At 49.1% G+C, this 22,507-nt stretch overlaps 6 protein-coding genes and 1 non-coding gene across 7 annotated transcripts; 2 read left to right on the forward strand and 5 right to left on the reverse strand.

Moving 5' to 3' along the window:
• Positions 1 to 1,543: 1,543 nt before the first annotated feature.
• On the reverse strand, positions 1,544 to 1,915 carry UHO2_06969 (uncharacterized protein; the record flags this gene model as incomplete). The annotated part of the gene is made up of 1 exon (XM_041560564.1): positions 1,544 to 1,915. One exon carries the CDS (start codon positions 1,913 to 1,915, stop codon positions 1,544 to 1,546), a length of 372 nt encoding a protein of 123 aa, XP_041416498.1.
• A 189-nt stretch (positions 1,916 to 2,104) lies between these two features.
• UHO2_06970 (putative guanine nucleotide-binding protein alpha-1 subunit) lies at positions 2,105 to 3,166 on the forward strand (the record flags this gene model as incomplete). Its single annotated transcript, XM_041560565.1, has 1 exon — positions 2,105 to 3,166. One exon carries the CDS (start codon positions 2,105 to 2,107, stop codon positions 3,164 to 3,166), a length of 1,062 nt encoding a protein of 353 aa, XP_041416499.1.
• Positions 3,167 to 3,530: 364 nt separating this feature from the next.
• Positions 3,531 to 5,215, reverse strand: UHO2_06971 (uncharacterized protein; the record flags this gene model as incomplete). The annotated part of the gene is made up of 2 exons (XM_041560566.1): positions 3,531 to 4,800; positions 4,926 to 5,215. The coding sequence occupies 2 exons, from the start codon at positions 5,213 to 5,215 to the stop codon at positions 3,531 to 3,533; spliced, it is 1,560 nt and encodes a 519-aa protein (XP_041416500.1).
• A 1,335-nt stretch (positions 5,216 to 6,550) lies between these two features.
• On the reverse strand, positions 6,551 to 6,650 carry tRNA-Arg(TCG). Its single transcript has one exon. It is a non-coding gene; the product is annotated as a tRNA-Arg (tRNA).
• Positions 6,651 to 7,192: 542 nt separating this feature from the next.
• Positions 7,193 to 9,034, reverse strand: UHO2_06972 (putative lysyl-tRNA synthetase, cytosolic; the record flags this gene model as incomplete). The annotated part of the gene is made up of 1 exon (XM_041560567.1): positions 7,193 to 9,034. The coding sequence occupies one exon, from the start codon at positions 9,032 to 9,034 to the stop codon at positions 7,193 to 7,195; it is 1,842 nt and encodes a 613-aa protein (XP_041416501.1).
• A 9,238-nt stretch (positions 9,035 to 18,272) lies between these two features.
• Positions 18,273 to 19,516, reverse strand: UHO2_06973 (uncharacterized protein; the record flags this gene model as incomplete). Its single annotated transcript, XM_041560568.1, has 6 exons — positions 18,273 to 18,303; positions 18,385 to 18,500; positions 18,568 to 18,598; positions 18,680 to 18,774; positions 18,852 to 19,287; positions 19,359 to 19,516. 6 exons carry the CDS (start codon positions 19,514 to 19,516, stop codon positions 18,273 to 18,275), a joined length of 867 nt encoding a protein of 288 aa, XP_041416502.1.
• A 1,028-nt stretch (positions 19,517 to 20,544) lies between these two features.
• On the forward strand, positions 20,545 to 22,326 carry UHO2_06974 (putative sphingosine-1-phosphate lyase; the record flags this gene model as incomplete). Its single annotated transcript, XM_041560569.1, has 1 exon — positions 20,545 to 22,326. One exon carries the CDS (start codon positions 20,545 to 20,547, stop codon positions 22,324 to 22,326), a length of 1,782 nt encoding a protein of 593 aa, XP_041416503.1.
• Between the last annotated feature and the right edge of the window lie 181 nt (positions 22,327 to 22,507).

Here is a 22,507-nt window from a genome sequence, read left to right on the forward strand (position 1 = left end):
GACTAATGCTTGAAGTGATCCCCAGACTGCAGTGGATGACTGCCTTTGGTTCTATTGTTATCCGGACTGCTGGTTTGCTAGAACCACCTTCAGATGTCAGGAAACGGTGATACAACACACACGCTTCAATGAGGAGCAATCTGTTGATTACTACTATGCTGACTGTGAACTAATGATACTTATTGCTTGTAGTAATACTAGTTTGTTTGATGAGTGTAGAGTGGATGAGGATCCACTCAACCACTTAGTGATGAGAAGGTATGGCTTTATACCTCTTCGCAGTGCCACCAGCGCCACTGCTCCAACTCTCTCTCCAGAGAGTACCTCCTTTGTTGAGTGCTATGCAGGAGTCCCTGTAACCCTACTCCTGTCCCTCTTGAGCTGCATGGCAACCTCCTTGACACAGCTCTTCTTCCTCATGAACTATATGCTGGTGTCCTTGACACAGTTCTCCTTCCTCCTAACTGGCGACTGTTCTCTTGACTCCTATCTTGTGAACCCCTGAGTGGTAACCAGCTGCAATCTACTGAGCTCGGTCCCTGTCTTGGCAGAGCTTGGTCCTCTGCACATGTGGATTCATCGTACAAACATCCTTGTCACTGATCTCTGTGGAATCTACTATACAACCTCTCCTACTACTGATCTCATCAGAATTCGTGATATCATCCTTGTTTGTACTGATCTCACTGAGATCTGTCATAGAGCCGATTCTACTGCAGATCTTGGCGACTTCTGCTGCAAATCCTACGATCTGCCCGATCCCCTGATTCCTGCGCTCCCTTCATATGAGCTAGCGGTTCTCCCTGCTTCCTGTGCACTCAGGCCCATGACAATCTGTAGGCAATAGTCTTATTGTGGTCAAGACAACATCAGGAGCATCAAGCACTATGAACACTTGTGCTGCAATAGGAGAGTTGTGTTTGATACCACTCTCATATCAATGTATTACAGATGTGCTGCATAGCCTCTGAACAGAGTGTTCAAGGCAGTCAGTCGAAACCTACCCGAACTCAACTGTCTGGTCTGGTTACTTTCAACCAAAACATACTGAATAGATCATACTCAATTGATCTCACCAAAATCAACCGGAAGCATCCAATTTGGTTTCAGGCATGCAACCACTTACAGGCACCACCTGGGCTGCACACCTTGGGACCTTGACCAAGGCCATTTAGGCAATGGGATGCTGGTCTTCCAACTGTTTCCACTGCTACATCAATTGTCTCCCTTCTGCATGTGGCAAGCACACTGACTGTCTCCTACTTCTTCTTGGCCTTTGCCTCCCCCTCTTGATCCTTCCCCAGTTTGGTGCATGACCCCTCAGCCTCTGGCTCCTGTCTCCTCCAGCAAAACCAGAGCTTGCTGTACAACCAGTTTGGCCCTTGCATGAGGGAGCAAGGCATTGATGCGACCTAACTTTGAGAGACTGGCCAACTTGGGCTGATGGCTTTGCTGAAATTGAAGCACCACCAAATGAGGGACTAGCAAAAGTGTCGGGCAGGCCAACTCACACTGGGCGCGTTGTCTCGCTTTGGAATGCAGTTTAGTGTGGTAAAAGGTTGAGCGTGCACGCACGGGCCCTTTGTTGTTTGCTTTCTTGAGGCGCGTTGGCGTTGCGGTTGCGGTTGCGGTTGCGGTTGCGGTTGCGGTTTGAAGGATTAAGAGAGAGTCTCGTCGCTGGCTGTGCCTGTTTTCGGTCGGCTTGGCGCGCCTCGCTTGTTTCTCTCTGTCGGCTGTTGCGTGTTTGGATGAGCAAGTTGGCAGACTGGTCTGGAGGCATGTTTCGTCTTGCTTTCACCTGGCACCTTTGCACCTCATCATCGCCACCACCAACATCATCGCCACCACCACCCCATCTTCTGCTCACCCTAATATTACCCGGCGCAACCATCCCGATAGCCGAGCTGGTCGGCATTGCCGTCTTATCTCCAAGCACAGCCCCGGCTTCATTCCCACGCACCACACCGATCCAGGTTGCCACATAAAAAGCTCAGTCCCCGCCATTTGCGCATCGCTTTGCCTAACTCCATCTCTCGATCTCACGACAGCATCCTTCTCTCGGAAGTGCCTCTTCTGCGTCTCACACACTCCACCACTCGCCAAGATGGGTTGCGGTGCTTCCAAAGTAGACAAAGAGGGTCGGGCTCGCAACGATAGCATCGAAGCACAGCTCAAAAAGGATCGTCTCGCCCAAAGGAATGAGGTCAAGATGCTCCTCCTCGGTGCTGGAGAATCAGGCAAATCCACCATCCTCAAACAGATGAAGCTCATCAACCACGGTTCCTACAGCTCAGAAGAGCGTGAATCCTACAAAGAGATCATCTTCTCCAACACTGTCCAGTCCATGCGTGTCATGCTGGATGCCATGGAGCGTCTCGACATCCCGCTCGCAGATGCTTCCAACGCACCGCGTGCAGAGATCATCCTCGGTCTTTCTCCCACTATCGAATCCGACGTTTTGCCGAGACAAGTGGCAGATGCCATTCATGGCTTGTGGGCTGATGCAGGTGTTCAAGCTTGTTTCGCTCGTAGTCGTGAATACCAGCTGAACGACTCTGCCAAGTATTACTTTGACTCGATCCAGCGTATCGCTCAACCCAACTACCTCCCTACAGACCAAGATGTCTTGCGATCCCGAGTCAAGACTACCGGCATCACAGAGACGCACTTCCAGATCGGCGAGTTGAACTACAAACTCTTTGATGTCGGAGGACAACGTTCAGAACGTAAAAAATGGATCCACTGCTTCGAAAACGTCACCGCCATCATCTTCCTCGTTGCCATCTCGGAATACGATCAACTGCTCTATGAGGATGAGAATGTCAACCGCATGCAAGAGGCTCTTACCCTTTTCGACAGTATTTGCAACTCGAGGTGGTTCGTAAAGACAAGCATAATCTTGTTCTTGAACAAGATCGATCTTTTCAAGCAAAAGTTGCCCATCTCACCTATGGCGGATTACTTTGGCGACTACACGGGCGGTGCCGACTACAATGCCGCTTGCGAATACATTGTCAACAGGTTTGTTACCTTGAACCAGAGCGATGCAAAGACCATCTATACGCATTTCACTTGTGCAACAGATACAACCCAGATCAAATTCGTCATGTCGGCAGTCAACGATATCATCATTCAGGTCAACCTTCGCGATTGTGGTTTGCTTTAAACCCAGACAGCAGAGACATGAGCGAGATTTGGCCTCCGACAATCTGCATACGGCTCTCTTGCATTCCATCATGCACTCATTTACTCTCATTTTCTCTCATTCGGAATCTTCCCTATCAGATCTCTACGCACCGTTTGGCTTTGGTTCACTGTTCATTCTTTTCAATCATCTTATTAGACTCTTGCGCAGGGCATCCCATACATCATACCATTTCTGTCATTTCTTCCATCCCTCGTTTCTTTGCGTGCTCTCGAGTTGCTGGTGTCTGACGTCAGACGACCGTGGCGACCGCTCGTGACGCCACAATGTGACAAGGACAGGTAGTATACCTCCAAAAAAAAGGCCATCGCAAGAAAGAAAACTCTTAGATCTTCTTCTCATCATCATGCGAAGCGATCCTACCAAACCTCTGATCACCAACATGTTCGATACTGTCCTCTTGATCATGCCCCTTGCCACCCCCACCCGTCTTCTCGCTTGGTGTAGCTGCAATGTGATCACCATCCTGCTCACCCGCTCCCGGAATGGTAGCGGGCAAAGCCTTCTGAAACTCGGCACCCTTAAACTCGCAACCAAAAGTAACGACGATCAGCAGATAGGCGCAAACGGCACCAAGCAGAATCGCCGAAACCTTAGCATAAGCTGGAATGAACTCCTTGATGCTTTCCGGTGCTCCCGGACGCCATTTAGGGTTAAGTTCTTTAAGGTTGTCACCACCGATAGCTTCGATTTGCGAGGAGGCCGAGGAAGCCGCGTTACCGAGCTGATAGACGAGCCCTGTGTAGGTCGCTCGAAAAGGAGGCGAGATTTCAAAGAGGTAGATGGGTACAACACCCCAAGCACCCTGAACACCGAACTGCAACAAGAAGGCACCAGCAGAAAGAGCGCCAAAGCTGTTGGGCAAGATCCAAGCAGGAATGAGCGCACCAGTGATAATCACGAAGAGGATAATGGTAAGACGTCGACCAAGGTACTGCGAAAGGTAGCCAGCGATCAAACCACCCGAGATAGCACCACAGTTGCTGATGATCGTAGCCTTGGACGACTGCTCGGCTGTCAACAACTTGGACTGCTGAAGCATAGTCGGGTAAAGATCCTGACTCGAGTGCGAGAGAAAGTTGAAACCGGTCATGAGGAGGATACCGTAAATGCATCTCAGCCAGTAAGTCTTGAGCATCTCCTTAAACTCGGCGATGAAGGCGTTTGCCTTAGAATGAGCCATCTGACCATCGGCATCTCGCTGAGCCTTCTGACGCAAGAAAAGCTCCGATTCGGGCAGAAGGAGACGAACAAGAGCCGCAAAGGCAGAAAGTCCAGCACCGAGGAAGAATAGGATTCGCCAGTTGTTGCTTCTCTCAACCCAAGTTAGGTTGACGGAAGCAGCCAAAAGGTATCCTACCGCATAACCTTGTTGGAGGATACCGGAGAAAAGTCCTCGAGGAGCCGCGGGCATGTCCTCCAAAGCTACGGCCGTTGCCAAACCCCAAATAGATCCCATCGAAAGTCCGAATAAACTGCGCACCGCAAGGAACTCTTTGTACGTCTTGATGAAGCCAGAGCCGAGAGAAAGAGCAGCGATGACGAGCAAGTTGATGACAAGAGGGTATTTTCGGCCATATCGATCGGAAATGATACTGCAATCGTAAGAAAGAATGTTAAGATGTAAGAGCCAAGGCGTCAGCTAGCTGTGCCGATCTGAATAGTACAGGAGGCAAGGAAGGAGGCAAGGAAGTAGGCAAGAAAGGAGTGGTCTACATACCCGAAGATAGCCGCACCGACGGATCGGAAGAGAAGGGTAAGAGTGATAGCGGTGGTAATGTCGTGAGCAGGTCTGTCGAACTGCTTCTCAAGATGGCTGACGGAGAGGGAGACAGCAAAAAAGTCCCATGCATCCACAGTCCATGCAAGCCAGCCGGAGAAGAACATGGCAGCCTGGAGAGGAGAAAGCATCATGGCCAGTTTGAAGGGGTTCAGGGGAATGTCATTTCGCTCCATCCTGCGCTGCTCCTTGGAGGGCATTTTGAAGAGTCCGTGAGTAGGGTCGTACATTGTGGCGGCGCTGCGATCCGAACGAGAGAGGAAGCTTGGTGGATGGCAGAAGGATTCGAGTATGCGTAGGTGATGGTGAAGAGGCGGTTGGGGCCAAGGATGGTGTGACTGAAGGCGAAGCAAGAGGTCTTTCTACTTGGACCTATGGGCAAATGTGTTGCTTTGGTATGATTCTTACATGGCCCATCTAGTGCGGAAGAGCGCAGAGAATGGGCCGCCGTCAGAGAGTCATGTGGATTGGGTCTTTCGTGTCCAACACTGATGCGGAGAGAAGCGATTGTGGCCAATCAAACCGAGTTTCGTGGGGTGATCCGCAGTCGCTTCTCCTGTCTTGATTCTGGGCAGTACAACAAGGGATAAGCGAGGTATACCAAGACCGACGGCGAGTGTCTGACTGGTGTGTGGGGGGGCCCATGACTTTGCATTGTCGCTGTAGGCGAAATTGACCGCTGTCATGCCACTCACTCGTGGCCTGTTGCACCACAACCCCTAAGTCGCACACACAGAAACACAGGAGGAACGTGCAAGAGCTGACCACCGAGTCAAGGTCACAGCTCTCCCCTGTTTCTGCGCAATCGACTGTCAGATGAGAGGAAGCCTGCAACCTTAGGCTCGATTCGAACCGCCGCGCCGCGGTATCTTGTTCTAGACTTCACTTTCCCTCCCGCCTGGGATAGATAGTAAATGGAGCCAACCCCATCCCCCCTGCCAAACAGCGCCACTACTTCGTCTGTCACCTTGCGGGCTCTCGATGAATGCGGAACCTTGTGAGCTGTTTGTGGTTGATAAGAAGTAGTGGCCTGGAAACTTTCAACTCGACTGAACCACTAGCGGTGGTCTGGTAGTGTTTTGGAACGGACACCATCCATTCTGCACTATAATCCTCGCTTCCCCACGCAATTGCAGCCACAACTGTGATGCTGTGATGCTGTGGCTGTCGAGGTACTTTCGGTCCTATTGTCCGACACCCTCTGTCCACCCACTCTCTCTCTCTCTCTCTCTCTCTCTCTCTTTGCGTGTGCTCAAGATGTTGGAGCTGCTCGGTTGCATGAACAAGTTGGGTAAGTGAGTCATGTTGGACTTCTCAGGTCTTCTCAGTGTGCAGACGGCGACCCTGAGCGAGCTTTTCATTGGTTCCTCGGTCAAGTATTCTCCGAACGCATCAGCATCGAATCTCCATCCATCTAGGCGACTTCAGTCACCTAGTTAGCCAAGAACCTCGCTTGACAACATGAGTGCACCATACTACATCCTTCATTAAATGAATAGACCAGAAATAGCAACCCAATGCAAAAAATATCAGAGCCAGGGAGAAGGACAAAAAGAAAAAGAAAAAGAGTCCTACGGGGATTGAACCCGCGACCTGCAGAATACCTTGAAAAGGAACTTCGAAAGAGGACCGAAGTCTGCCGCTCTACTGCTGAGCTAAAGACCCTTCTTCAGTTTCTGGACCGCACGTTGCATATATAAAATATTTTACATTACAGAAAATATTTCGCCGACGCTAATGTTGGAGCGAATAGCGTGAACGCTTGTCACTTGCGACACAGACTTGGATGGTAGAGGCAGTGGAAGGTTGTGGTATTAATCAAGAACGAACTGAGACTTTTGCTTTCATGCGTCTACCCTGTGGACGAAACAGAAACATGTTACCCTGTGGATGAGGTTGAAACATGACGGGGTAATGCAAGCATGCAGGGGTTAGAATCTTCTCCTCTGGCATCGGATAGCCAGTATGCCGATGCCTATCGCGATAATCGGCTTGATGCGAGCCGATACAGCCAAGTCTGAAAATTAACTCTCATTCTTGCCCACAAGGCAGCCGTATACTGACACACACACGCAGACAGTTCAACGCAACACATATGTATTGAGAGTCACGAACATGGACATATGAGATACATCCGAACTGTATCTGTACTTTTGTATCTGAAAACGACTTCTGACGATCGGCACCAGCTTTGGAAGGGCGTGAGCTTAGGCCTTAGCCTCACCGGCAGCAGCTTCACCATCAGCAGCCTCAATCGAAGGCACAGACTGAGCCTTGTTATCAGTTGGCAAAGGCTTGTTAGCCGGGAAAGCCAATACCTCCTTGATCGAGTTTGAGTCGGTCAAGAACATGACCAATCTGTCGATACCCAGACCCCAACCACCGGTAGGTGGCAGACCGTGCTCCAAGGCATCGATAAAGACATGGTCAATTCCCTGAGCCTCGTCATCACCCTGATCCTTCTGTCGGCTCTGTTCTTCAAAGTTGGCACGCTGAACCCATGGATCGTTCAACTCGGTGTATGCGTTGCAGATCTCCTTGGTGGCAACAAACACTTCGAATCGCTCGCAAAGACCCGGAATGTCACGATGACGTTTAGCCAAAGGCGACATGACCTGCGGGTGACCAACGATGAAGGAAGGGTTGATGCACTGAGTCTCGATGAACTCGCCGGTCATCTTGTCGATAAGTCGAGAGCAAGTGCGAGGTTCGGAGCAGTCGACGTTGTGTTTAGCAGCAAGGTCCGAGAGCCATTGGCGCGTCTCTTCGGTGTGAAGCTGGTCGGCGGGAGGGAAAGTAACGTTCATCTGCTTCTCGAGTTCTTTGATCATGTCGAATCGCTTCCAAGGAGTGGAGAAATCGATCTCGTACTCTCTTCCACCTTGCACATCTTTGCCATCAGGATGGTACTTGATCTTGTACGAACCGGTAACAGCCTTAACAAGACCGCTGATCATCGACTCGGTGATATCCATGAGATCGTACATGTCGGCGTAAGCCATGTAGAACTCGCAGATCGAAAACTCGGGGTTGTGAGTCTGATCGATCGATTCGTTCCTGAAGACACGTCCAATTTCGTAGACTCGATCCAAACCACCTACGACCAACTCCTTCAAGAAAAGCTCGGGAGCAATACGCATGAAGAGATCAAGCTTGAGATCGTTGTGATAAGTGACAAAAGGCTTGGCGGTAGCACCACCGGCGATCTGGTTCATCATCGGAGTCTCTACCTCCAAGAATCCAAGGTTGTCCAAGAAACGACGAACGTAGTTGATGATCTTGGCTCGCTTGACGAAAATATCACGAACGTGGTTGTTGACGATCAAATCGAGATATCGCTTACGATGACGTTGTTCGGTATCGGTGAATCCACCCTTCTCTCCCTGGGAAGCCTTGGGCAACATCTTCAAGTTGGGCGAAAGCAACTTGATGGAACGAGGGAAGATGGAAAGTTCACCTTTCTTAGTCTTACCCGGAACACCGGTAACACCAACAATGTCGCCACGACGAAGCAGGTCGTGGATAGCATGGAAATCACCATCGGTGTGGTCCTGAAGCTGAGCAGTGATCTGAACCTTGACACCTTCACCGTGCAAGTCGTAGAATCGCAACTTCTGACCAGCCGAACGCATGTTGTGCAAACGGCCAGCAATGCTAACCTCCTCATTGTCAAGATGCTGACCTGCCTCAAGCTTGCCTTCGTACTTGCCGATGAACTCGGAGAGAGAGATGGAAACGTGGAACTTGTGCGGGTAGGGGTCCGGGTTCTTGGTCTCGCGAAGGCCTGCGATGGTTCGGAATCGACGCTCGTAGTACTGGTTAGGGTTGAGATCTTCTTCGGAAGCAGCGGCAGACTTTGCAGCAGCGCTGGCCGCGGCCGGAGCAGGGGCTTGAGCTGCCTTGGTAGCCTTCTTAGCTTGCTTCTCTCGCTGCTTCATTCGTCGCTTGAGCTCGGACTTGGAGACCATCTCGCCGGTAACGTCATCCTTGACAAGGTTGGCAGTCTCACCAGCGGTGGCGGGCTGGTTGGTAGCGTCGGTGGAGGACATGTTGCGAAATGTGATGTAGTTGTTGGGGATGCGCTTCGAAGTTGGAAAAGTGAGTCGAGGTGGAGCTGCAGCTGCGATAAGGCAAGTCGAAGGCAAGGATCTGTAAACAAGAGTCAGAGATCGAATGAATGCCTTGATCATCCAAAGCTTCGACTTGTAGGGTCGATGTGTTGGTAGTGGGGAAAGTGACCAGATGCTTGTCTATCTGGCGATGATGGATGATGGATGATGGTGAAAGATGGTGAAAGATGATGGTGAAAGATGATGGTGAAAGATGGAGCGCTTTTTGCCAGGAAATGCAGCAAGAAAGCCCAAATTTGGCCAACTTTCGCTGCGGATTGGCAGATTTAAGATTTTCAAAATCGTTGCCACGTGACCTTGTAATCGAGCATTTCAATTTCTTAACGCAGGCAACCTCACAGGTTCGCACGTGTTTCTTTTGCTGCAAGAATTTGGCGCTCTAACAATCTCAATGTTTTGCCGATGTCACTGAGAATGGGTGAAGAAGATTAGTCCCGATAACTGGCGATCGGGGAGAGTCCGAGTACGATGTCACTACTACTTTAGGGCAGAACAATATATACTCGATTGACTCAATGAACATGAGGGGGTATCAAAGTTTTTGTGTTTTTAAAAATACGGGTTTTTTGAAAAGCACATTTTTGGAGGGAATTTGAACCCCCCCTTCGAATCCTGAATGCTGCCAGGCTGTCCAACAACTGATTCAACAATCCACAGTGAATGTGGCAGGTGTAAGCAGTCGCACGCCTGAAACCAGGTTGGGTGTTTCCAATTGATTTTGGTGAAATCAATTGAGTAAGATCTACTCAGTATGTTTTGATTGAAAGTAACCAGACTGCTTCATTCTGGTAGGTTTCGGCTGACTGCCTTGAACACTCCATTCAGAGGTTGCACAGCATGTCCATTACTTCCTGGGGTGAGAGTATTACACTCTCCTATACAGCACAAGTGTTTGTAGCACTGTTGCTAATGCTCTTCAATGTTGCCTGGACTGCAATATGCCTATCACCTACAGAGGACAGGATTTACTGGACTGCAGGTGTTAGACACCACCTACAATAACTGACTGGACTGCAGGTGTTGAGCAACACCACCTACAGTGATGAAACTGGACCACAGGTGTTGAGTGGAACACTGCCTACAGTTTTGATGTCTGACAGTGATACAACACACACATTCGAGATGTCGTTGCAAAGGCTACTTGCTATTGCAATGATATGTAAGAGTAAGTAAAGTAAAGAGTAGTAAGATAAAGAGTAGAGTGGATGAGGATCCACTTGTATGCTATGGTGGAGTAGTAGTATTTATGTGTATGGAGGGTGTCATCCATGGCACTGCTCCTGCTCCTTGTCAGAGGTTGTGCACCCAAAACCTGATATCTGTAATAGAGCCATGTCTATTATGAATCCTGTCAAGTTATGTGACAGTGCTTGTGGTATTATGGTTCTTGGTGAAATATGTAGTAGAGACATCTCTATCACTTTACTTGCTCAGAAATGCAGTAATGGTCTTGCTATTGCAGGTTTCGACTGACCACTGTGGACACTCCATCCAGAGGTAGCTCAGCACAATCAATAACTGATATGAACTGGTACTGACACCAAGGTCTGGTGTGAGAGATATGATTGGTGGCACCAACACGAGTGTCCAGTGTGTCAACTGTATGCTTGAAGTGATCCCCAGACTGCAGTGGATGACTGCCTTTGGTTCTATCATTATCCAGACTGCAGGTTTCTTTGAACTGCCTTTGGATGTCAGTGAGCAGTGATACAACACATGTGCTACAATGGATGCAATCTAATGGGATTGCAACTTGCTGACTGGATACTAATGTATACTTATGTGTAAGCTATAACTAGTAATGTATGGTGTAGAGTGGATGGAGATCCACTCATCCACCTATGATGAGAAGGTATGATTATATACATCTTTGCAGTGTTGCCTGCGATGCTGCTCTGGCTCTCTTCTCCAGAGAGTACCCTCTTCGTCGAGTACCATACAGGAGTCCCTGTAACAACACTTCTGTCTGTCAGCGGTCACATGCCTGAAACCTGAGATCGGTAGTAGTATTGATACTATTACCGATTCTGTCGAGTTATGCGACAATGCTAGTGGTATTTCGATTCTTAGTGAAATATGCAATAGAGCCATCTCTATCACTTTTCTCGTTCGAATCTGTAGTTGTAGTAATGCTATTGCAGATTTCGACTAACCACTGTAGACACTCCATCCAGAGGTAGCTCAGCACAATCAATAACTATATGACATTGGGTGAACTTGATGTTGACACCAAAGGTCTGGTGTGAGTATGATACTTGGTGGTGTCAACACAAGTGTCCAGTGTGTCGACTATTGCTTGAGGTGATCCCCAGACTGCAGTGGATGACTGCCTTTGGTTCTATCTAATCTGGACCACTGGTTTGCTATGAACTGCCTTCGGACATCAGTGAACAGTGATACAACACATGTGCTACAATGAGAGGCAATCTATTGGATTGCAACTATGCTGACTGAAACTAATGAGTACTTATGCTTCTGAAAGTAATACTAGTTATATGGTGTGTAGAGTGGATGGGGATCCACTTGACCATTTGTGACAAGAAGGTATGGTTATATACCTCTTCGCAGCATCGCCAGTGACACTGCTTCTGCTCTCTCTCTCCAGAGAGTACCCTCTTCATTGAGTACTGTACAGGAGTCTCCAATGAGACTCCTCCTCCTCATCGAGCCTTGTTGCTCCTGTCCTTCCTGAGCTGTGTCGACTCCATCAACACTGCTCCTCCTCCTCATGACCTGTTTGCTGGTGTCTGTCACACAGCTCTTCTTCCTTCAACTGGCAACATTTCTCCTATCCACTATCTCCTAAGCCCCTGAGTGGTAACCTGTCTGCATGTCGCTGAGCTCGGCCCCCATCTTGGCAAGGCTTGGTCCTCAGCCCAGTGGAGCTTGGTCCCCTTTGTATGTGAGCTTGGTCCATCCTGCATGTGAATCATTGTACAGACATCCTTGTCACTGATCTCTGCAGAATCTGTCACATGATTGTGCTTGCTGCAGATTCTGGCGGGATTTGTGATATCAATGATGCTCATGCTGATTTTGCTGAGATCTGTCATAGAGCTGATTCTACTGCCAATCTCAGTGAACTCTGCCACAAATCCTACAATCTGCCCAATCCCTTGATTCCTGCGCTGCCTTCATATGAACTTTGGTTCTTCCTTCTTTCTGCGCATCCAGGCCCATGACACTGTCCTCCTTGAGCTGTGTGTCGACCTCTTCAACACAGCTCTTCCTCCTCATGACCTATATGCCGGTGTCATCAACACAGCTCTCCTCCCTCCTAACCAGCGACTGTTCTCCTGCCTCTTGTCTTGTGAACCCCTGAGTGGTAACCAGCTGCATGCTTCTGGGCTTGGTCCCCATCTTGGCAGAGCTTGGTCCTCCTCGCACATGAGCTCATCGTATGATCATCCTTGTCACTGATCTCTATGGAATCTGCTATATGATTGTCTTGGGCCTGAATGCTCAGGAAGCAGGAGGGTCACTGGTTCATATGGAAGGAGCACAGGTATCGGAGATCTAGTCGATACCAGCAGAGAGCATGGTCGTAGTGCAGTCTCCATGGAGACCATGGACTCCTATGGACTCACATGCAAAGAAGGACTGGGTCCATATGCGAGGAGGGCCAGGCACAGCCACGAAGAGGACCAAGCTCAGGGAGCAGGCACAGCCATGAAGAGGACCAAGCTCAAGGAGCATGCAGATGGTTACCACTCAGGGGCTCAAGAGACAAGAGTCAAAGGAACCATCACCAGTCAAAGGAGAAGGAGCAGTGTATAGGGAACCGGCAAGCAGGTCCTGAGGAGGAGGAGCAGTGTCGAAGGAGTCGACACCACTCAAGAGGCACAAGGGTGCCAAGCAAGCAGGATAGCAAGGAGGAGGAGCAGTGTCAAAGGAGTCGATAGCTCAAGGAGGACAGGAGTGGTGCCAGAGGGGCCCCCTGTACAGTACTCGATGAAGAAGGTACTCTCTGGAGAGAGAGCAGGAGCAGCATCGCTGGCGATGCTGTGAAGAGGTATATAACCATGCTTTCTCATCATCAAAGGTCAAGTGGATCCTCATCCACTCTACAACCATCATAACTAGTTATCACTTCAGCATAAGTATATATTAGTTTCAGTCAGCATAGTAGCAATCTATCAAGGTTGCTCCTCATTGTAGTGCATGTGTTGTATCACCACTACCTGATGTCTGTAGGCAGCCCATAGCAGGTCAGTGGTCCGGAGATAGATAGAACCAAAGGCAGTAGTCCACTGCGGTCCAGGGATCACCTCAAGCATCAGTCAACACACTGGACACTTGTGTTGATGCCACCAACCTTATCACCAACTCCACCAACCTTATCACCAACACCATCAACCTCATCATCATCAACACTCACACCAGACCTTGGTGTCATCATAACCTATGCAGTGATATTGATTGTGCCGAGCTACCCCTGAATGGAGTGTCCACAGAGGTCAGTCGAAACCTACAATAGTATATGCAACAAATGCCACCCACTGTCATTGTGCAACTTGATAGTTGCCAAATGTCTAGCTTGTCAAGACCGTTACTGAGACAATAGCTGTTGCACAGTTTGATAGTTACTGAGTATCTTGACAGACCGACCTGGGTTTCAGGCGCGAGACCCCTGACAATGATCTCTTCTACTACTGAGCTCAGTGGAATTCGTGATACTATCCTTGCTTGTGCCGATCTCAGTGGGATCTGTCATAGAACCATTTCTATTACAGATCTCAATGAACTCTGCTGTAAATCCCACAATCTGCCCAATTCCCTGATTCCTGCACTCCCTTCATATGAGTTGATGGATCTTCTTACTTCTTGCGCACCCAGGCCCATGAAACTCCTCTTGGAGGAGTGTCCCCGTCCTCCTCCTACTCCTCCTCTCCTTGTGTGTTAATCTTCTCGACACTGCCTGTCCTCCTCATGGTACCATTGTTGGTCCTTTTAGCCCATCCCCCTCTCCTCCCAATCTGTGGCCATTCCCTTGGCCCTTATCTGATGGCTCTCCTTGACCTTGTGACCATCCATATTGTCCCACTCCTGTCCCTGCAGTCTACCTTGTGACTGGTTCTTATGTGATCAAGAGCATGTCCCCCCTGTGTGGTAACCTGCCACTTGCTCTTGAGCTTGGTCCTCTTCTTGGCTGAGCTCAGACCTTCTCTTCACATGTGAAACCTTTCCCACCATCCTGGCCTCCCCCTTGACCATGGAGGTCTTCCCTACCCAGCCTCCCTTTGTTTCCTTGTAGTCCAGTGGCTTGTTCTGTACTGATGGAAGCTTCTTGTGGTGTGTTTGGTGAAATCAACTGGATAGTTGTATTCTGATTGATTTCAGCAAAATCAACCAGACAAATGTGACACAGTCATTGTCAGGTGAAATCAACTGGAAACCCATGATCCAGTTGGTTTCCCAATTTTGTGCACAAAAGACTCCTCATACCTCATTTTGGATCTTCCTGCGCAGCCTCTGTGACAGCAGGATCACCAGCGCTACATTGATGCTGTGGAAGCCTTTGTAGCAGAAATGCTCTTGACTGAGCATTCCTGGCTTCCAGGCAAGAGGGATGTGTGTGCCATCCACCACAAGCCAGCCCTTACCCCACTCTTCAACCCCAGTTGTATTGCACACCCAGGCAGAAGCATGTTGTCTCTCTCCCTCCAAAGCAAACTGCATGACCTCATTGTTTAGCTCAAGGAGGCCAGCAACTGTGCAATTGGTGTATCCAACAATGCTCCCAACACTGCAGCTGCATTGCAAAGCAGCATCATGTTCACCACCTCCATTTCCAGAACAGCCTAGTCTGTACAGAGCCACCAAAAGGATCTCTTGCACTCTGTTGAGAGACATCACACCTGAGCTGCTGTAGTTCCACTGGAAAGCCTCTGTTTGCTGGAGTCAGATGGCGAGATTGTTGAATGCTTCAGGAGTGCAGCACTCTGTTGGCGTTTTGTTCCATCTCGGCAGGTATAGAGACCTCGAGAGTGTGAACAATGTCATTGAGAATTACTTGCTTGTTGCTGTAGTGCACCATGGCTGGAAGGAGGAATGAGGATGGAGAGGGAGCATGGAGAGGAAGGATGAAGAGGGAGGATGGCAACAAGAGTGATGCTGAAAGGTTGCAAAGTGTAGTGGTGGTAGTAACAGAAGAGGTGTGAGAGTGAAATTTTTTGTTTAAATGCTTTGGAGCTCAATACTTGACTGCACTGCACATCATTTTTATTCACCTTATACTTGCACTCTACAGAAAAACATTCAGATATGACTTTGCATTGAGACCAGATGATAGTACATGTAATGCTACAGGACAGGAACATTGAATGATGAGTCCATGTTGTTGTTGTTGCTGGTGTTCTGACAAGCATCCTGTTCACCACTGGCCTGAGAAGCAAGGAGGTGCACCATCTCTATCACCATGTCATGATCATGTGTGCAAATGCATTTATCACACTCTTTCTCCTCCCTCTTCTGCTGCTTGTGCATCTCCTTGTGTTTGGTATGCTCAGCCTCCAGCATTCTCTCATGTCTGGTGCATTCCTGTTCAAGCTGCAGGCAGATCTGAAGGGTATTGATGGACAAATGATAGAAAGCTTCAGCAAGTGTGTCATGCTTGTGATCAAGTGCACTTCGCTTGCGCTTGGTGCTGGGGGGTTTGGTGGAGTCCATCAAGTCGAAAATAGGAGGCAAGCCATGGCTGTGAATGCCATGATAATACAGCTCACTGCCAGAAAGATCCATGGGTATTTCAGCTGAGCCATAGGGGGGCATGCCAGCCTTGTCATTGCTGGTGAAGTTGAGACTGGGAGTCATGGTGAGTGTTGTGGGTTTGGCATAGGATCAACCATTCATCATCTCATGCATCTCTTCAAACCAAGTGTACTTTGTTGACAGGGCAAGGCGAGTGTCAGCGGTTGCGTGCCTGAAACCTGAGATCGGTAGTAGTATCGATACTATTACCGATTCTGTCAAGTTATGTGACAGCACTTGTGGTATTGTGATTCCTGGCGAGATATGTAGTAGAGCTGTCACTATTACTTTTCTTGCTTGAATCTGTAGTTGTATGAATGCTATTGCAGATTTTGACTGACCACTGTTGGACACTCTGTCCAGAGGTAGCTTGGCACAATCAATAACAATGTGAACTTGTACTGACACCAAGGTCTGGTGTGAGAGTGATTGTTGGTGGTGCCAACATGAGTGTCCAGTGTGTTGACTGTTGCTTGAGGTGATCCCCAGACCACAGTGGATGACTGCCTTCAGTTCTATCTAATCTGGACTGCTGGTTTGCTATGAACTGCCTTTGGACATCAGTGAGCAGTGATACAACACACATGCTACAATGAAGAGCAATCTATTGATTACAACTATGCTGACTGAAAACTAATGTACTTATGCTTCTGAAGTAATACTAGTTTATATGGTGTGTAGAGTGGATGGGGATCCACTTGACCATTTGTGACAAGAAGGTATGATTATATATCTCTTCACAGTGTTGCCAGTGACACTGCTCCTGCTCTCTCTCTCTCCAGAGAGTACCCTCTTCGTTGAGTACTGTACAGGGATCTCCAAGGAGACTCCTCCTCCACATCGAGCCTTGTCACTCCTGTCTTTCCTGAGCTGTGTCGACTTCATTGACACTGCTCCTCCTCTTCATGTCCTTCTCACTGGTGTCCTTTACACAGCTCTCCTTCCTTTGACCAGCAATGGTTCTCCTTTACTCCTGTCCTGTGGGTCCCTGAGTGGTAACCAACCACATGTCACTGAGCTCAGTCCCCATCTTGGCAAAACTTGGTCCTCAGCCCAGCAGAGCTTGGTCCTCCTTGCATGTGAATCATCATACAGACATCCTTACTACTGATCTCCATGGAATCTGCCACATGATCTTGCTTGCTGCAGATTCTGGTGGAATTTGTGATATTGATGATGCCCATGCCAATTTCGCTGTGATCTGTCATAGAGCTGATTATACTGCTGATCTTGGTGAGCTCTGCTGCAAATCCTACATTCCACCTGATCCCTTGATTCCTGCACTGCCTTCATATGAACTTCGGTTCTTCCTTCTTCTCTGCGCATCCAGGCCCATGACAGCGAGATGCATAGGACTGTTTGAAAGTACAGCCAGATACTGAATCAGCATTCAAGCATACCATTGCAAGCAAGGAAGATCACAAAGACTTACCAGGTTGGATGCATCCATGTCCTCCAGCAGTGTACCAGCTCCAGTGAGTGAAAGCTTCTTCTTCTCCTTGTAGTATGTCTCTTGCACCCACCTCAGCTTGGCCTTGATGCAATTGGGCTCAACAGGTGCACTTGGGAAAATCAACTTGAAGATCTCCCAAAAAATGGGATGTTTGCAAAGTTTGTTGCCTGGATTGCTCTCAATCAATACTCAAGATGGCAGCAGAGCATGCTGGTAGGATTCACTGTCATAGATGATTGTGACAAGGCAGAGGACATCAGCACTTGGCCAAGTGAAGTTCTTCTTGCCTGTGGCAGATCCAGAGACTCAATTTGGACAGGAAGTGTAAATGTCAGGGGCACTTGTAGAACCAGATTGAGATGGCACAGGAATGTTTCTGGTCTGTGTTGCAGAGCTTGTAGGTGTAGCAGACTGCCAGAACAACTGTGCAGAAATGTCAAGAGAATCATCAGTGGTGGTGGTCATGTTGAAAGAGTGCAAGGAAGGAGAGAGCATGCAAAGAGTGACGAAAGTGAGAAGAGGAGAGAAGTGTTGTCAAGTGAACTCAGTTTTACATTTTTGAAAATGCACAAAAAGCTGTGTTTTCAAAAATGCGGTTTTGTTTTTCGTTTGGCGCAGCTTATGTAAGCTTTTGCGTTTTTCAAAAAACCAGGGTTTTTAAAAACGCAAAAACTCTGATACCCCCTATGGTGAGAACCTAGTGTTCTCAGCTTGATATATATACATCTATGAGGTATGTGCCGAATGTGGGAGTACCCTACTTCATCATCCAGCTTGACAACGAGCGGGGCTGTGTTGCACCCGATCTCTGTACGGATCTGCTCCTTCAGATGCCGATTAACGATATGTTTATGTCAGCACGTATCATCATATTGGATCGCTTCCTTCGGCAATCTGTAGTGTACAGATTGCTAGTGTTGGACAATGCCTTGTACGATGGCGCACATGCGTCGGTCAAGCAGAAGAGTCGCCAATTGGGTCCCAACTATGAAGAGAAGCAAGGATGAAATGTCAGCATTGAACTCACAAGGACACGTTACGCCAAGGATGGCGGTTGAGCACTTACTCGGTGACCAGGTATTGGTCAAGGCTGAGTAGCTTGTCCATGTCTTGATCGTCCAGCTCGAAGCCATAAACGTCGGCGTTCTCGATGATACGTTGTTTGGAAACCGATTTGGGGATCTGCCAGGACGAAGGGATGCGGTCAGTACCAAGCTCTGTGACCACAAGGAGTTGTCGAAACACCTACTGTGATATATGCTCGTTGCAAAGAGAAGCGGCTGTTGTTTCAAGGCAGGACGCTAAGGATTTATCAGTCAAGACCGACAAGCCTTGGAATCACAGGCAAATGTAACACTCACATGAGAACCTGAGCCGAGGTGACGGAATGCTTCTTGGCAAGCTCCATGATGGCAGGATGATGGAAGCGTTCAGCCCTCACCAATGGGCCCCAACACTGTGCAACCAGAGATAAGACGTTCAGGTATCAGCACTAACCCCCCAGCATGCTACGAAAGTCGAAACCTTACTTACCTCAAGAAGGATTCCCTCCGACTCACAGTACTCAACCAGCTCCTTCCTCGCCATGAACGGATGGAGATCGCACTGATTCACCGTCGGTCTATGTTTCGGCTTTGATTCGAGCAACTCCCTGATATGTCTCTCACCGTAGTTGCTCACCGCCACACTCTTGATGAGCCCCTTATCTTTCGCTTCTTCGATAGCCTTCCAACACTGCCACCTCCTTTTCTTCCCTCCGTATGGACTGTGGATGAGGTACAAATCGATGTATCCCAACCCACATTTCTTGAGCGATGCTTCAATGCTGCGTTTCGCCGACTCGTAGCCGTTGTTCGATTGCAGCTTGGAACAGTAGAAGATGTCGGATCGATCGATGGGGCATCCTGGACGAGAGAGGAACTGAGTGATGGATGAACCGACACTTGCTTCGTTGTAGTACCATTCCGCACTGCCAAAGCAAGCAAAGATAAGGACCCGAATCAAGCTTAAGCCGAGAAAGAGGGATGGTGAACAGCTTACCAGTCAAAATGACGATACCCAGCCTCCAAAGCCCATGTGACAGCTGGAGAAGCTTCTTGATCAGACATCTCGTAAACGCCTAGTCCGAGGCGCGGGATGAGGTTGCCATCCGATAGCTTGGCTTTGGAGCTTAGACTCAGCTTGCCGGTGAATGCCATTGTCTTTGCTGTCACTCTGTAGAGTTGCGATGGCGACTGATGAAGGTCAGCAAGGTAGAAGCTGAGGACGTTTTGGCCTGCACTTCCATCAACTCCAAGCCCAACCTCTGTGCATTGCGATTTTCGCCGATGACGCGGATATCAGTCACCAACCCCTCTCTCTCTCTCTGTTGCGGCACAATTGAACGACGTCGAGCACTGTCAGACAGCGGTGGCATTACATGCGCAGGCTACATGAACGTTGTAAGGGAGAGTAATCAAGTTGGATTGCGGGAAGGAGGATGTAGAGGCAAGCTAGTATAAGTACTAGCTGCCGAAGGAAGCGAACCGACATGATGATGCATGCTGACATCAACGCAATCGGCGATTAGATGGAACAGATCTGTCTGGAGATCGGGTGCAACACAGCCCGCATGAAGGAGGATATTCGCACATTCGGCAGGCACCTCCTAGATGTATATATATCAAGCTGAGCACACTAGGTCCTCACCACGTTCACTTTAGTCAATCGAGTATACATCTTTCTGGCCTAAAGTAGTAGTGACATCGTGCTCGGACTCTCCCCGATCGCCAGTATCGGGAGCAAAACTCCTTCACTTTTCTTACTAGCTTCCGTACAAAGCAACGATAGGAAATCCAACTCTCTCTCGTGCGGCATGTTATTCGCACGAGAAGGTGCCCAGGCGTGAGAGGTTGTCGATACGCGCGCCCATTTCACTTTGAATGAATGGAAAGCGCGTATCGCGAGAAAAAGTGCCGAAGCAGCGAAACGCAAAACGCGAAACGCAAAACGCGCTCACACTATTGCTCGGCTATTTATCCATCCTCACTCTTAGACTTGGTATTGCTTTGTTTTTGACCTTTCCTTGCAACTCTCACCATCTCGACTTGTATCATCCAGCCTCTTCATCCCGCCTCTTCATCCCGCCTCTTCATCCCGCCCATCAACACACACACACTTGCACATCGCAACTTCGACCAAGTACTACCATCGTCGCATACCTCAGCAGCATTGCCCTCCGCCTACGATGGCCACCCGTACCCTCGCACGAGAAGCCGCAGCGGCCAAAATCAAATCTCTCCCCGACACCACCATCTCCAAATACCGCTCCTCCCCATCCTCTAAACGCACCCGAGATGAATCCCTGCTCATCACCGCAGCTCGCATGCTAGCCACATTCGACAATGCCAAGAACGCCATCTTTTTCCTCGTTCTATACCGCTATTCCACCCGACTTCTCCGCCATCTTAAAGTCTATGGTCTCTCAGAATCACTCTACCAACTCTACCGATCCATCTCCTGGCGTGCTTTCTCTCTCCTGCTTAAAACCCCCGCTGCGAAGCGCAAAGTAAAGAAAGAGCTAGACACGGCAATGGCCGAAGTTGAAGCTAAAATCGTCCCTCGACCCTCCCACCTCCAAGTTCACCGCGATCTACCGACGTTGGGGAAGCAAGGCGATTGGATCCGCTCCGAGCTTTCCAAACTAGCCACAATGGAAGCTGGAGTAGATGCAAAGATCGTAGAGGCGGACTGGCAGGATAGGGATGGACAAGTGGTTTGGAAAGGTGGCAAAGTTTCCGGTGCTGTTTACCACGGTGGCGACCATCTTTCGGAGCTCTTGGCCGAATCTATGAAAACGTTTTTAGTATCAAACCCACTCCACCCTGATGTGTTCCCAGGGGTGAGGAAGATGGAAGCAGAAATAGTCTCCATGGTTCTCCGAATGTACAATGCCCCCGCAGACGCAGTGGGAGCCACCTCGTCAGGTGGAACAGAATCCATCCTCCTCTCCTGCCTAGCTATGCGAGAATGGGGTCGAGCTGTCAAAGGAATCACCGAACCAGAACTTATCGTCTCTGTCTCCGCCCACGCAGCATTCGACAAAGCGGCCAGCTACTTTGGTATTAAAATCCACCATATCCCCGTTGACCCTATCACTCGTAAAGTTCAAGTTGGTCGTGTTGGACGTGCTATCAACTCTAACACTGTCGCTCTTGTCGGTTCCGCACCCAACTTCCCAGATGGAATCATCGACGATATTCCACATCTTGGAAAGTTGGCCAAGAGACATAACATCTTACTCCACGTCGATTGCTGTCTCGGCTCTTTCCTAGTCCCCTTCCTGGAGAAAGCAGGCTTTGATTCGGAACCGTTCGACTTTAGAGTTGAAGGAGTCACCTCCATCTCCTGCGACACGCACAAATACGGCTTCGGACCCAAAGGCCTTTCCACCATCCTCTACCGCTCTCCTGAACTGCGCCGGTTGCAGTACTACATTAAAACCGATTGGCCAGGAGGAGTATATGCCACTCCCACCCTCTCCGGTTCCAGACCGGGCAGTATTATTGCTGGAACATGGACAGCTATGCTTCACCTTGGTTCTTCCGGTTACACGCAATCTTGTCGTGAGATTGTTGGCACAACGCGAGAAACGATTGCGAGGATTGAAAGAGAACTTCCAGAACTCTTTGTACTGGGAAAACCAAAGGTTAGCGTAATCGCTTTTGCATCCGCCGCCAGCAATGTAAGCATTTACGACGTCGGCGATCACATGAGCAAAAAAGGTTGGCATATCAACGGTCTCGCAGGCGACATCCCTGCTATTCACATCGCTGTGACGAGATTGACAATTCCAGTTGCAGGCGAGTTCGTGGAGGATTTGAAAGAAGCCGTCAAGGTAGCTACGAGCAACGTCTCGGCTAAGAAAGGTTCAATGGCAACGCTCTACGGCTTAGGTAGCGGAGTTAGTGCTACTGCAATCCTTGCCCAATTGGCTAGTAGGTTCATTGACACTCTCTACCTCATCTAGTCTTGTTGCTACTGTGTATGAAATTCTACTGGTCATCTATCGCATTGCCACTATTCAAAAGCATCTACCATCATATCATCCACCTTCCTTTCCAACCCAGACTCGATCCTCGTGAGATCTTGAGCTCTGCTTGAACATCAAGTCCCAAGCTGCATCATCACAAGTGTCGTTCCATCAAGCA

Source organism: Ustilago hordei (assembly GCF_900519145.1).
Source record: "Ustilago hordei strain Uho2 genome assembly, contig: UHO2_contig_22, whole genome shotgun sequence".
Lineage (NCBI taxonomy): Eukaryota > Fungi > Basidiomycota > Ustilaginomycetes > Ustilaginales > Ustilaginaceae > Ustilago > Ustilago hordei.